This window comes from Phaseolus vulgaris, chromosome 7 (genome assembly GCF_000499845.2).
Source record: "Phaseolus vulgaris cultivar G19833 chromosome 7, P. vulgaris v2.0, whole genome shotgun sequence".
Lineage (NCBI taxonomy): Eukaryota > Viridiplantae > Streptophyta > Magnoliopsida > Fabales > Fabaceae > Phaseolus > Phaseolus vulgaris.
Window position 1 is genome coordinate 27,595,533 of NC_023753.2, and position 13,938 is coordinate 27,609,470.

General features: G+C 36.3%; 1 protein-coding gene across 5 annotated transcripts; it reads left to right on the plus strand.

The window, feature by feature from the left end:
* The first annotated feature begins 532 nt into the window (after window positions 1-532).
* LOC137829583 (E3 ubiquitin-protein ligase UPL4) lies at window positions 533-9,262 on the plus strand. Of its 5 annotated transcripts, none has more exons than XM_068636416.1 (19): window positions 533-583; window positions 697-856; window positions 1,429-2,087; window positions 2,171-2,281; window positions 2,404-2,520; window positions 2,636-2,794; window positions 2,889-3,050; window positions 3,567-3,719; window positions 3,798-3,919; window positions 4,003-5,119; window positions 5,225-5,308; window positions 5,656-6,882; window positions 7,006-7,239; window positions 7,333-7,437; window positions 8,117-8,197; window positions 8,299-8,367; window positions 8,470-8,598; window positions 8,693-8,776; window positions 8,897-9,262. In XM_068636416.1, exons 3-19 carry the CDS (start codon window positions 1,461-1,463, stop codon window positions 8,960-8,962), a joined length of 4,647 nt encoding a protein of 1,548 aa, XP_068492517.1. In that variant the 5' UTR covers window positions 533-583; window positions 697-856; window positions 1,429-1,460; the 3' UTR covers window positions 8,963-9,262. The 5 variants fall into 5 exon arrangements, with proteins under 5 accessions (XP_068492517.1, XP_068492519.1, XP_068492520.1 ...); XM_068636418.1 differs by having other exon boundaries at window positions 537-583; window positions 1,452-2,087; XM_068636419.1 differs by having other exon boundaries at window positions 545-583; window positions 8,708-8,776.
* Window positions 9,263-13,938: the final 4,676 nt, after the last annotated feature.

Below are 13,938 nucleotides of genomic sequence, written 5' to 3' on the forward strand. Positions count from 1 at the left end.
CCCAAAAAAATCATAATTGTTACATTGATCAAAATTAATTGAAAGCAAATAAGTAACAATTATTAACCTAACCTATTCATTATTGTTCATTATAAAGAAAAAAATATTTTATTGAGATTTATAATTTATAATATAGGTGAGGATTAGTTTTGTGGTTAAGATATCCTGAATCAAATACCTATAAAAATGATATATTTTACTTTTCAATTCCCTTAATTTTCTAATGTTCAGTTTGATTTGATAATTTAAAATATTATCATTTAGATTTTTATCATGATTTGTTTTATATTCTTTTTATAAAGTGTTATCTGTTTAAATCTAAAAGAACAAAATCCACATTGTATTCTCAGGGTGATTTTATATATATAATTTTTTTTTAATTTCTAAATGTAACCCAAAGCTCCAACAACCACTGATACAGGTGGCAACGGTGGTTGATTCAGAGGTGCATCAAGTTTCATAGACCTCATCAGCAGAGTATCTATTCCAATTAGGCTAATGGTAATTAACACCAATAATCATCCACATAAATATTTACATTATCACCCCTATGTTGTTATGTTTTTCCAAGTTGCAAGCCTTGGTGTGTAATCACCCTTCCTTTCTCTGGTTTTCTTCAATTTTTATTTTTCTCTCTCTTTTTTTCATCAATTGCTTAATCCTTTTATATCAATTCATTCTCTTATTCCCTATCAGATTAAACAATTCGGTGAAGAAGTAAACCAAAGAGAAAGAAGAAGAAAAAAAAAATTAGCCTTGCTTTAAAATTCACGGTGGTGGTAGCATCGTTCATCTTGTTGATACAACAAAACTGGGTCTTCGATCAAGTCGAAGACCGATTAAGAACTGCGACTAGGTAGATAACCATTGAAATTATTGTTGTTTTGAGTCTCCAACTTCCCCTGATCTTTTTTTCACTGATCCTGTTCTTTTTTGCTGTCATTGTGTGTTTGTGTTTGTTTCTTCATTATTGTATTTTTTTCCTATTTTTTTAATGCAATATTATCTGTTTGGAATTTGTGGTGTTTGATTTGTTCAGTCTGAGGTTAAGGTTGTTGGGTTTTAAATTGATTTAATTTTTTTTCGTTTTAATGGTTTGATGTTGTGAAAATACATCATCGGCGCAACCACAGCAACACTGTCACTTTTTTATTCTTTTTTGGGAATAAGTTTCTGATGGCCAATTAACTGGGATGATAATGAAAAATAAGAATAACAACTTGGTGTGCTTATTGTATTTGAAGAAAACTTTGTATAAAGGGGAGAGTTGATTGTTTTGGATTGGAGTTAACTTACCTTTTTTTTTCAATTCAAAAGAAAAAAAAACAAGAATGTCAGTGTTTTGCTCATAATTCAGAGTTGTTTAACTTATATTTGGTTAAAGATTTATGGTGATGAACGAAAACTGACAAAGTTTAGAACTGACAGGGGTCTGTTTCCATTGGGTGTAGAAGCAATTAATGGAAAGTAGAGGCCAAAAGCGTCCTGACATGGTGGATGAACTGCCTGCTGATAAGCGCCCGTGCAGTTCATTGGATTTCAGACCAAGTTCTTCAAATTCATCAGTTCAAACACACATGAATTCAATAGTGGAGACACATGATCACGACATGGATACTTCATCGTCTGCTTCAGCTTCAAGTCAATCAGAGGGAGATCCGGAGAAGGATTCCACTTATGGTTCTTGTGATTCAGATGACACGGAGCAGCAGCATAATAGCACCCTTTATGAGTATCATAGACGGAGACTATCCAGTGATCATGGAAAATTTAAGAATATCATATGTAGCTTGAGTGAACAGATTGAACCCTCTTGTCAATTAGCTGTACTCACTGAACTTTGTGAAGTTTTGTCATTTTGTACAGAGGGTTCATTATCCAGCATGACTTCTGACTTGTTATCACCATTACTTGTAAAGCTTGCAAAGGATGAGAAGAACCCAGATATCATGTTGTTTTCTATAAGGGCTATAACTTATATATGTGATTTGTATCCTAGATCAGCTGGTTTTCTGGTTCAACATGATGCTGTTCCTACCTTATGTCAACGATTATTTGCTATTGAGTATCAAGATGTAGCAGAACAGGTAATTCTTTGTTTTTTGTTTGTCCATGTTATATTCTTTGTACAATAAAAGGGATATAAATTATTGATGTTGAAACCATGAAGTGTCTCCAAGCATTGGAAAAGATATCGCGAGAGCAACCCCTTGCTTGCTTAGAGGCTGGGGCAATTATGGCTGTTCTCAATTATATTGACTTCTTCTCAACAAGCATCCAGGTAAGGTTCTAACACAGTACAGTGTCATCTTCATGAGTAATGACCATTTTTTCTTGTTATCCTTAAAAACTTTATTTTATTAAAAGAGTGATTTTTTATTGGTTTATGATCCCTTTTACCAGAGAGTAGCTCTTTCTACTGTGGTGAACATATGTAAGAAGCTTCCTTCTGAAAGCCCTTCACTTTTTATGGAGGCTGTTCCTATATTATGCAAGCTTCTTCAGTATGAGGATCGGCAGGTACTAAAGAATAGATTTAAAATGATTGGAAACCAACCAGATTGTATCTTTCATGCTGTTGTGGGTTCATCTACCCTTTAGTAATATCTACTGACCTGCAACTGATCTTCTGCAGCTTGTCGAAAATGTTGCTACCTGCTTAATCAAAATTGTAGAGCGAGTTGTGCAGTCATCAGAAATGTTGGACGAGCTTTGTAAGCACGGCTTGATTCAACAAGTCACACATCTTTTAAGTTCAAATGGTCAGACTGCCCTATCTCAATTAATTTACAATGTAAGCAATCTTTTTTCTGTCATATTCATATAACACTTTTCCTTTTTTCTAATGAGTTGTGAAGTTGATATAAATCTATTATTTCGTTTGTCAGGGATTGATAGGATTACTTGTCAAACTTTCATCTGGATCACTCGTAGCCTTCAGGACTTTATATGAACTTAATATAAGCAGCATATTGAGGGAAATATTATCTACATTTGACCTCTCTCATGGAGTATCAACGTCACAGCTCGTTGGCGGACACTGTAATCGGGTATTTAGCCTAGGACCCTGTTGTCTTTAACTGGTTTCCTATTTTCAAATTGGAAATATAAGTATCTTTATTTGTTTGTGAGGAATTTTTTTTATTGGTATTCTTTTATAATAACTGACTATTTTTATGTGAATGTGAAACAACTTTTTTAGAAGTTATTTTTTTGACAGTTTTAAAGTAAAACACAAACAATTATTTTTCTTCAAAAATATAAATAATTTGTATATTATTATAAATACCTAAAGTCTATCTTTGATAGCAGACCCCAATCTTTAAAAAGAAAATGATTTTCTTACAAAAATTGAAGAAATCATATATGAACAATACTATGCCCATGCATAAAAAACATTCATTGTTAAATTTACTGTTCTTGATATGTTGGTTGAAATCTGTTATCTGTATAATTTCATTCATAAATGCACACCTTTTCTAATGAAAACAAGGGTGCTTGATTGAGAAATATCTTATAAATAAGCTGTGTGAAACATATGTCATATTTTTTGCTGATTTATTTAGGTGTATGAAGCACTCAAACTGCTAAATGAACTTCTCCCTGATCGGACTAAAGATCAGAATGATCAACTGGTGCTAGACAAAGATTCTTTTCTAGATAAGCACCCAGATCTCCTGCAAAGGCTTGGAATTGATGTGTTTCCCATGTTAATCCAGGTTGGCTGATTTTCTTGTAATTAACTAAATGATATTCCTTTTCTATTACATTATAATACCTACCTCATCCTTGTACAGGTGTTCAATTCTGGTGCGAGTTTATTTGTTTGCCATGGATGTCTCTCTGTTATGTACAAGATAGTTAGTTCAAGCAAATCTGATATGCTTGTTGAATTGCTAAAAAATGCCAATATTTCAAGGTGAAGCAGATCTTCTTATACTCAGCAAATAACGTTGATTTTTTAAATATATTAATGTTCATTTTATCTGGTTAACATGACAGTTTTTTGGCTGGAGTTTTCACTCGAAAGGATCACCACATGCTATTGTTAGCATTACAAATAGCTGAGATAATCCTTCACAATTTTTCAGATAATTTCTTAAAGTTGTTTATAAAGGAAGGAGTCTTTTTTGCCATTGATGCACTACTAATGCCAGAAAGATCTTCAAAATTGATGTACCCAGTGTTTAGTGGCTTTCAGCTGTCATTGGACTCTAGTCAAAAGTTTTCCTCAAGAGAGACCCTCAAGTGCTTATGTTATGCATTTTCAACTGGCCAATCTCCTACATCATCAGAAGCCAGAAATTGCAAACTTGATAAAGACTCTGTTTATAATCTAGCGGAGCATATAAAGACAAAATATTTAGCTCCAGAATTATTTGATTCTGAGAAAGGATTGACTGATATTTTACAGAATCTTAGAGCACTCTCTAATGATTTGTTGAGCATGTCTACAGACAATGGTGCTCTTGCCGTGCATGAAGAGAAAATCAATAATATATTGTATGAAATTATGGACAAGCTTACTGGCAAGGAACAAGTTTCTACTTTTGAATTTATTGAAAGTGGAGTTGTGAAATCACTTGGTAGTTATTTATCTCTGGGTCAGTACATGAGGGAAAACAAAGGAGTACAGGGTGTTTGTAAGTATAATGCTGTCATAGAAAAACGATTTGAGACTTTTGCCAGTGTATGTGCTTCTCAGCATCTCTCTAGTGAAACACCCATTTCTATATTAATCAGGAACTTGCAGACTGCACTAACTTCATTGGAAGCTTTCCCTATTATTCTGAGCAGTGGACCAAAACTGAGAAATTCATTTGCAACTGTTCCTAATAGGTGTTCCATTCCTTACCCTTGTCTGAAAATACGTTTTGTCAGGGGGGAGGGAGAGACTTTCCTAAACGACTACACTGAGGATTTTCATACCGTTGATCCTTTTTCTTGTATGCGTTCTATTGAAGCATATCTATGGCCAAAGGTCAGTTCAAAAAGCACAGAGCATTCTAAATCATCATCCATCCAAGCAGTGTTGCAACTCGAAAGTCCTCCAATTCAATCATCACATGCAATTTCAGTTCCAGTTGACATGATGATGACAGATTTCCCTGATACACAGGTGATATTTGTAACTATGGTTATTGAGTTACAGAAGTATCTGCCTTTTTTGTTTGTTTTTTAGTTGTTAACTTATCTTATTTTTTCTCCAACTGTCATTTTGTAGAAGGATGAACAAAAGTTGTGGCAGCCCAGAACTGATCAAGTAGTCATTATGAATGCTGGGGAATCCTCCTCCTCTATAAATCAGGTTATAAAGATCATGTGGAACAGTTTTGCTTGTTATTTTTTTATGTGTGTCAAATTAAATTTTAACTGCACATACTTGTTCTTGACATTTAAGTTTGACTCTTTTTTAAAAAAACTGTCATTTAATAGTTTTAAACATTTTGTGCAATCAAGGTTATATATTTTCGGATTACTCACATATAATTCTCTATTGGTTTATTGTGATTTTATGCTTTTTTTTTTTTTTATATTTATGTATGTCATTTGCACAAGAACTTTCACTAATTTCATTAAATTTTCTGTTACCTTACTAGCGAATAGTGTGTTTAAATTCCTGAATGTATTTGACTTTTTTGTAATTGTTGTCAGGGTTATGCAGTTCAAGAATTGCAAATGAATGCAGAACCAAACCCGAAACTAGAAAAACAGGATCCTTCATTTTGTAGCAATGAAGCTTCTCAAAAGCTTGTCTTTTACATTGAAGAACAATGTCTGGATCAAAAATTGACTCTATATCAGGCAATTCTTCGCCATGTAATAAAACAAAATGATTCTTTTTCTGGTGCAAAACTGTGGACTCATGTGCATACAATAACCTATAGAAGGGCTGTAGAATCTGAGGACGGAATACCTCCGCAATATCATTTTTCACCTCAGGATATACCCGATGATAAAGTTTTAGCTTATTATCAGCATATTCCATTTTTCACAGATATATTCTCTTGTGAACTTGTTTCTGATCTGGAGAAGTTAAGTCCAACTTATGATATCTTGTTTCTTCTTAAAAGCTTGGAAAGCATGAATAGAATTATATCTCACCTTATGTCTCGTGAAAGGATTTGTGCTTTTGCCAAAGGGAAAGTTGACGACTTGGATAGTCTAAAAATAACAGTTTCTTCTGTCCCACAAAATGAGTTTGTAAGCAGTAAATTGACAGAGAAGTTGGAGCAACAGATGAGGGACTCTTTGGCCGTCTCCGTTGGTGGTATGCCACTGTGGTGTAATCAATTAATGGAGTCATGTCCTTTCTTATTTAGTTTTGAGGCAAGATGCAAGTACTTTAAATTGAAAGCATTTGGTCAGCCACAAGTTCCACCTCACTTGTCTCACAATGGCTCAGAGGCAGGGAGTGATAGGCGGCTGGGTTCTGGTGGATTGCCTAAAAAGAAATTTTTAGTTCATCGCGACCGGATTTTGGAATCTGCTGCACGAATGATGGAGCTCCATGCCAGTCACAAAGTTGTTCTTGAAGTGGAATATGATGAAGAAGTGGGAACTGGTCTTGGTCCAACTTTAGAATTTTATACCTTGGTGTGCCATGAGTTCCAGAAATCTGGTTTGGACATGTGGAGAGAAGATGTTTCTTCGTTCATCCTTAAGTCAAATTTGCAGGCTGAGGAAATGAGAATCCATTCCTTTTATGGACTCTTTCCTCGTCCATGGTCAACAATGCAAGATACATCTGGTGACAAACAATTATCTGAAGTAACAAAGAGATTTTTCCTTCTAGGTCAAGTTGTTGCTAAAGCACTTCAAGACGGAAGGATCTTAGATCTCCACTTCTCTAAAGCTTTCTATAAACTTATTCTTGGAAAGGTAATAAATTTTCAGTGCAATCAATGAATATCGCATGAGCTTGCAACCAAGTATGGAAGATTTATAATGGTGGTCCTTATAACTGGATGAATTACTCTTTTTGTTTGTACCATGTCTCTTTAGGAACTTTCTCTCTACGACATACTATCCTTTGATCATGGGCTTGGTAGGGTGCTGCAAGAGTTTCAAGCACTAATTATCAGGAAAGGAGTTATGGAATCTGTCAATGGAGGGAATTCTGAGTTGCAGCAATGTGGACTAACTTTTCGAGATACGAGAATTGAAGATCTTTGTCTTGATTTTACTCTTCCTGGGTATCCTGATATTGTTCTTGCTTCAGGGACTGATAATTCCATGGTAGGTGTCATTGCTGGATAATTTGTCGTTCTATCTGCACTTTAGTGCCTTCAATAGTTGAATATAAACTTCACATATTTATACTTTATGTAGGTAAATATGGGAAATCTAGAGGATTATGTTTCACTTATTGTTGAAGCAACTGTGAGGTCTGGAATTTCAAAACAAGTGGAAGCTTTTAAATCTGGCTTTAACCAGGTCTCTCACTATGTCTTGATGATTTGATTTACTTAGTTATTATGGTTTATCATATACACTTTCTCTTCTCTTTTGTGTCAAATTCTCTAAATCAATTTAATTGATCGGGTGTCTAAGTTTCTATATATTTTAAATTAGTTTAAATATGATTGTCAGAGGTTTAACTATTGTTGCCAATAGTCCATGAGGACATGGCTAACCTCTCATTTAGTCATCATGTCTGATTTTGGCATCAACATTTTTTTGCACTTCTTTTGCCCCTTATTTTCATTATCCTTATAAATACTAAAATGTCTAGCAAATTTGAACTGGATACCCAGGTACATCCAACATCTCAATTTTGTTTCATCATAAAACTTGGGAAAATGGGGTGAGGAAGGGGGCTTGGGTGGTGAAGGAGAGAAGTCTGATGCTCAAGATTCTTGAACCAAATATTTGGACTATTACAAGTCTTACATGTGATTCCTCAGTGTAATAATAATATATCATCAAAACTAGGTTGTCTTGACCCTCCGCATCGATTTTTATTTTGTATTTTTATGGTAGCACCTTAAGATCAGTAACTGACTGTATAGTGAATATAAAGTTTTCCTTTTACAATACTGTTCATGAATTTCTGCTATATCTAGTTGTGATTCTTATATGTATTTTTCTTTCCAAAATTGTTTTCTACTTTTAGGTTTTCTCCATTGAACATCTTCAGATTTTCAATGAAGAAGAACTTGAACGAATGCTTTGTGGAGAGTATGACTCTTGGGCTGTAAGTACAATTTCATTATTATCACCATTTTGTATATATGTCCTTTTCTTTTCGAGAATAGAGGATAAACAGTTAAACATAATTGTTCCTTGTTAAAACAGATTAACGAGCTTGGAGATAACATTAAGTTTGATCATGGTTACACTGCTAGCAGTCCTCCCATTGTTAATGTAAGCATTCACGTAGATTTAGATACTCTTAATCTCACTCAAACATTTTTTTTTTAACCTGAATCTCATGATTTTATGAATCATCTACTGCTGTGGATTCAGTTGTTGGAGATTGTCCGAGAGTTTGATCATGAACAGCGACGAGCATTTTTGCAGTTTGTGACTGGTGCACCTCGACTTCCTCCAGGAGGGTTGGCATCTCTTAATCCAAAGTTAACTATTGTCCGAAAGGTTTACAGTTTAAATGCTTACATTTTCAGTTCAGTTTTTAAGGCTTAACAATTACATATTTTGTGTTAATCTACTTATACTCGTGACTTAACAGCATTGTAACAACCAGGCAGACACAGATCTACCTAGCGTGATGACTTGTGCTAATTATCTCAAGCTACCTCCGTACTCATCAAAAGTAACTTACCAATTTATTCATACCATTTCAAACTTTCTTAGCATAACACCTAAGGAGTTTTAGAAACTGTTTTTCTTACCTTTGAGCCTAAATATTGTTTGGCACTATATTTAATTTCAGGAGAGGATGAAAGAAAAGTTGTTGTATGCCATAACAGAGGGTCAAGGATCTTTCCACCTTTCGTAATTTCACTATCCTGCATGGTCCGTATTTGAGTTATGAAAATGTAATTATTAGGGTAGTAGTGTAGATAAGGGTGCTGGGAGTGGTCTCAAGGAGTTTATTGCAGTGGTAGATGAAGGTACTGTTTTCACTGACTACATTTGTTGGGGGTGTGTACATAGCATGCTGATAGTTTAGTTGATTGACTAGTATCAGCTGTACAGAAACGGAGGAGGACACTTTCAAGGGTCACGCATGATATTTGATGTACAGTATTTGTACAGGAACCTTGATCATTAATATTTTAGTCTATTACATGCAGAATGATGTTAGTTCTATTGCATTACTATTTTTTTTTCCTTGTAGTTGCGCACAACTTTTTCATTTTTAAACTTACATTCACAGTTTTACACTTTTTAATGAAAAAAACTCAAGTCTTTAATCTGAAGGCCAGAGGTTGTAAGCTCTACATTGGCTTTGTTTTAGGGCAGGGTGTTACTTTTGTAACAAAACTTGTGGATAGCCTATTTTGAGTGCTGAAGTTTCGTGAAATTATACAAATACTTGTCTTTTTCTGTCTCTACATTTACATGAATTACATGTTTTATATATTAAACTAACTCTTTTAATCATTTGATAAATATTGCAGTGTGGACCTTTTAAGATAAGTCTTTGGAAAGTTTTAAAAAACGGAAAATGTTTGTATAATCCGATGAAATTTGATGAGTGATTAATGTATTTATCATACATTTTCTGCACATGCATAATTGGTTAATGAATTCTTTTATTGAGTTATGAGAGGGTCGTTTCTTCTTACACCTCCATACTAAAAATATTTTTTATTTTATTGATACTTTTTATTTTGCAATGTGTATTATGAAAAAATTTCGGATTATAGGTATTTTTGGATTACAAAATTTAGAAAACATTTTTAGATTCTGCAATCATCGTCATCCTACAAGGAAGATCTTGTAGTTGGTATGTGAAGATAAGTTGTTAGTATTTTTTTTTGATAAAAAACAATAATTTGGAATTGTATAATTCAAAAGGATGTTTCACTAAAAATATTTTTTTTGGATTATATAATATGGGAGGTGTAAATAGAAAAAAAAAATTTGAAATATATTTTTAAAGACAAAATGATTTTTTCTTAACCTATGGGATGCCAAAAGAAGGTATGTAGTTGCAGAAAAAATAACCTCTATAAGAGGTCACTATAAATTAATAAGGGTAGGTAAAAAATCAAATCCAATTCATAATTATCCAAATCCATTTTATTTTTAATTCATTTAAATGGATTTATCTCAAAACCAAATTCATATTTTTGGATTTTAAGTTCAATCCATTTAATTGGATATGGATTAGATATAGATTGGATACATTTTTGGATTATCTAAAATGAATTTTGGGTTGGATTTTCACTTGGCCCCTACCTAGGTTGAGTCGAGTCAATCCGGGCCCAGGTCAAGCAAAGTCAGCCCGAGTCCATGTCGAGCCGAGTTGGTCTGGGCCAAAGTCGAGCAGAGTCGGTTAACGCAAAAGTCGAGCAGAGTCAGCCCAAGCCAAAGTCAAGCAAAGTTAGCCCAAGCCAAAGTCGAGTTGAGTGGGTCAGAGCCCAAGTTGAGTCAAGACCATGCCCATGTCACGTTAGGTCGACCTGGGCCCATGTCAAGCTGATTCAACCTAGGCACATGTCGATATAAGTCGACTCGGGTCCATGTTGAGTCAAAATGGCCCACCTCCCCATCGAGCCGAGTCAACACGGGCCGAAGTCCAACCAAAGTCAAGTCGAGTATGTCCGGGCCGAAGTCCAACCGAAATCGAGTTGAGTCGATCCGGGTCGAAGTCCAGCTAAAGTCGAGCCAAGTTGGCCCGACCGATGTCGAGCCGAGGCTGCTCAGGCTGATGTCGAGCCGAGGCAGCCCGGGCTGAGTCGGTCTGGGCTGAAATCGAGCTGAGTCTGTCCAAGACGATGTCGAGCCAAGTCGACCCGAGCCCATGTCCAACCGAGCCGGTCTGAGCTGATGACGAGCCATTGTTGAGCTGAGTCAGTCCGAGACGATGTTGAGTCGAGTCGGCCCAAGCCAAATTCGAGCTTAGTTTGTCTGGGCCATGTCAAGTCATCTTGGGCCCATGTCGAGCCGAGTCGGCCCAGGCCCATGTCGAGCCTTTGACTAGTCGAGTCTGTTTGGGTCGAAGTCGAGTCGAGTAAGCCCGAGCCCATGTCGAGCCTAGTCTGTTCTTGCTGATGTTAAGCCGAGTCAGTCCTAGTCGATGTCAAGTGGAGTTGGTCTGGGCTGATGTCGAACCGAGTTGGCCCGACCAATGTCGAGCCTAGTCGGCCCGAGTCCACGTAGAGCAGAATCGGTCCAGTCCATGTCGAGTGGAGTCGACCTGGGTCCAAGTCAACCTAGTTCAACCAGGTCTAAGTCTAGTTGATTCGACTCGAATCTAAGTATAGTCGAGTGGACCCGGGTATAGATCTAACCGAGTCAGGTTAGGTCCAGGTTAACGCGTGATGGAGATCCCTAGTGAAATTGAAAGGGAAATAGTGGCTCATCATCCTCTTTTCTTATCCATCCCTAGAACTCTTAAAGTAGAATCACTTGTTGATAGTCCTCATTGCTTGGAAAATTGGGTAGAAGAGTTTCAAGATCCTCCAAAAGGACTTCCACCTTTGAGAGGGATTGAGCATCAAATTGATTTGATATCGGGCTCTTCTTTACCAAACCGTCCAGCATATATGACCAATCCAAGTGAAACCAAGGAAATTCGCCAACAAGTTGAGGCTTTGATTGAGAAAGGGTGGGTTCAAGATAGCATGAGTCCTTGTGCTATGCCTATCATCTTAGTGCCAAAAAAGGATGGCACATGGCGAATGTGTTTGGATTGTAGGGCCATCAATAACATTACCATTAAGTATAGGCATCCCATACCTAGATTAGATGATTTGTTGGATGAATTACATGGTTCAAAAATCTTTTCAAAGATTGATCTTAAAAGCGGCTACAATCAAATCCGTATCAAACCGGGTGATGAATAGAAGACGGCTTTTAAGACCAACTTTGGTTTATATGAGTGGTTAGTTATGCCCTTTGGTTTAACTAATGCACTAAGTACCTTCATGCGCCTCATGCATCATTGGTAAGTTTGTTGTTGTTTACTTTGATGACATTCTCATTTATAGCTTATCTTTGGATGACCATAGGTTGCATGTTAGGCAAGTTTTAGAAACCCTTAGGAAGGAACATTTGTATGCTAATCTTGCTAAATGTATGTTTGCTCTTGATCATATAGAATTCCTAGGGTTTGTTGTGAGTTGCAAAGGGGTCCATGTGGACAAAACAAAGGTGATGGCCATTCAAAATTGGCCTACACCGAAAACCTTGAATGAAGTCCGAAGTTTCCATGGACTTGCTTCTTTCTATAGAAGATTTGTCCCAAACTTTGGCACCATTGCCGCACCTCTCAATGACATAGTGAAAAAGGATGTGGTCTTTCAATGGGGAGAAGCACAACAAAAGGCTTTTGAAACTTTGAAAGAAAAATTGACTAATGCTCCCATCTTGGCCCTTCCTAATTTCACTAAGACATTTGAGATTGAGTGTGATGCTTCAAGCATAGGTATTGGGGCTGTTCTCCTTCAAGAGGGCCACGCCATAGCCTATTTTAGTGAGAAATTGAAGGGAAGTCATCTCAATTATTCCACTTATGATAAAGAATTATATGCACTTGTTAGGGCTTTGTTTACTTGGCAACACTATCTTTTTCCCAAAGAGTTTGTGATACATAGTGATCATGAATCTCTTAAGTATTTGAAAAGCCAAAACAAACTTAACAAGAGGCATGCTAAGTGGGTGGAATTCATTGAGCAATTTCCTTATGTGATCAAACACAAGCAAGGCAAAGTGAACATTGTGGCGGATGCACTTTCTAGAAGATACACTTTGCTAAATCTTTTAAGCTCTCAATATCTTGGTTTTGATCACATTAAGGAACTTTATCATGATGACCTTGATTTTTCTCTCATCTATCAAGAGTGTGTTAAGGGAGGACACAAAGACTTTTTTATACAAGATGGTTTTCTTTTTAAAGGAAAACGTCTTTGTGTTCCTCAATGCTCTATTAGATTATCTCTTGTTAGAGAAGCTCATGAGGGGGGTTTAATGGGTCACTTTGGGGTTGCTAAAACTTTGGATGTGTTGCATGAACATTTCTTTTGGCCTCATATGCATAAACATGTTCATAGTTTGTGTGATAAATGCATAGCTTGCCGCAAAGCTAAGTCTAAGATGCATCCCCATGGTTTATATACTCCTCTTCCTATCCCTTCAATGCCTTGGGTTGATATATCTATGGATTTCATCTTAGGATTACCCAAGACATCAAAGGGAAATGACTCCATTTTTGTGGTAGTGGATCGTTTTTCAAAGATGGCTCACTTTATTCCTTGCCACAAAGTGGATGATGCATGCCACATTGCAAACCTTTTCTTCCAAGAAGTGGTTCGTTTGCATGGGATCCCTAGATCTATAGTGTCCGATAGAGATCCCAAGTTCTTGAGTCACTTTTGGAAGACCTTGTGGGGCAAGCTTGGAACTAAGCTTTTATTTTCTACCACTTGCCACCCACAAACTGATGGTCAAACCAAGGTGGTGAATAGAACCTTAGGACAACTATTAAGATGTTTTATTTCGGGGAATCCTAGAGTGTGGGAGAATTTACTACCCCATGTTGAGTTTACATATAATCGTGTAGTAAATTCTACCACCTCACATTCTCCTTTTAAGGTTGTCTATGGGTTTAACCCCTTAACACCTCTTGATCTTCTTCTTATTCCCCTTCTTGGAGATGTCTTGTGCAAAGATGGGGATGAAAAAGCTTCTTTTGTGAAAACTTTGCATAAAGACATCAAGAAGAGAATTGAGAAGAAGGTTGGCAAGTATGTTGAACTTGCCAATAAAAGGAGAAAATCATTGTTGTTTGATGAGGGAGATTGA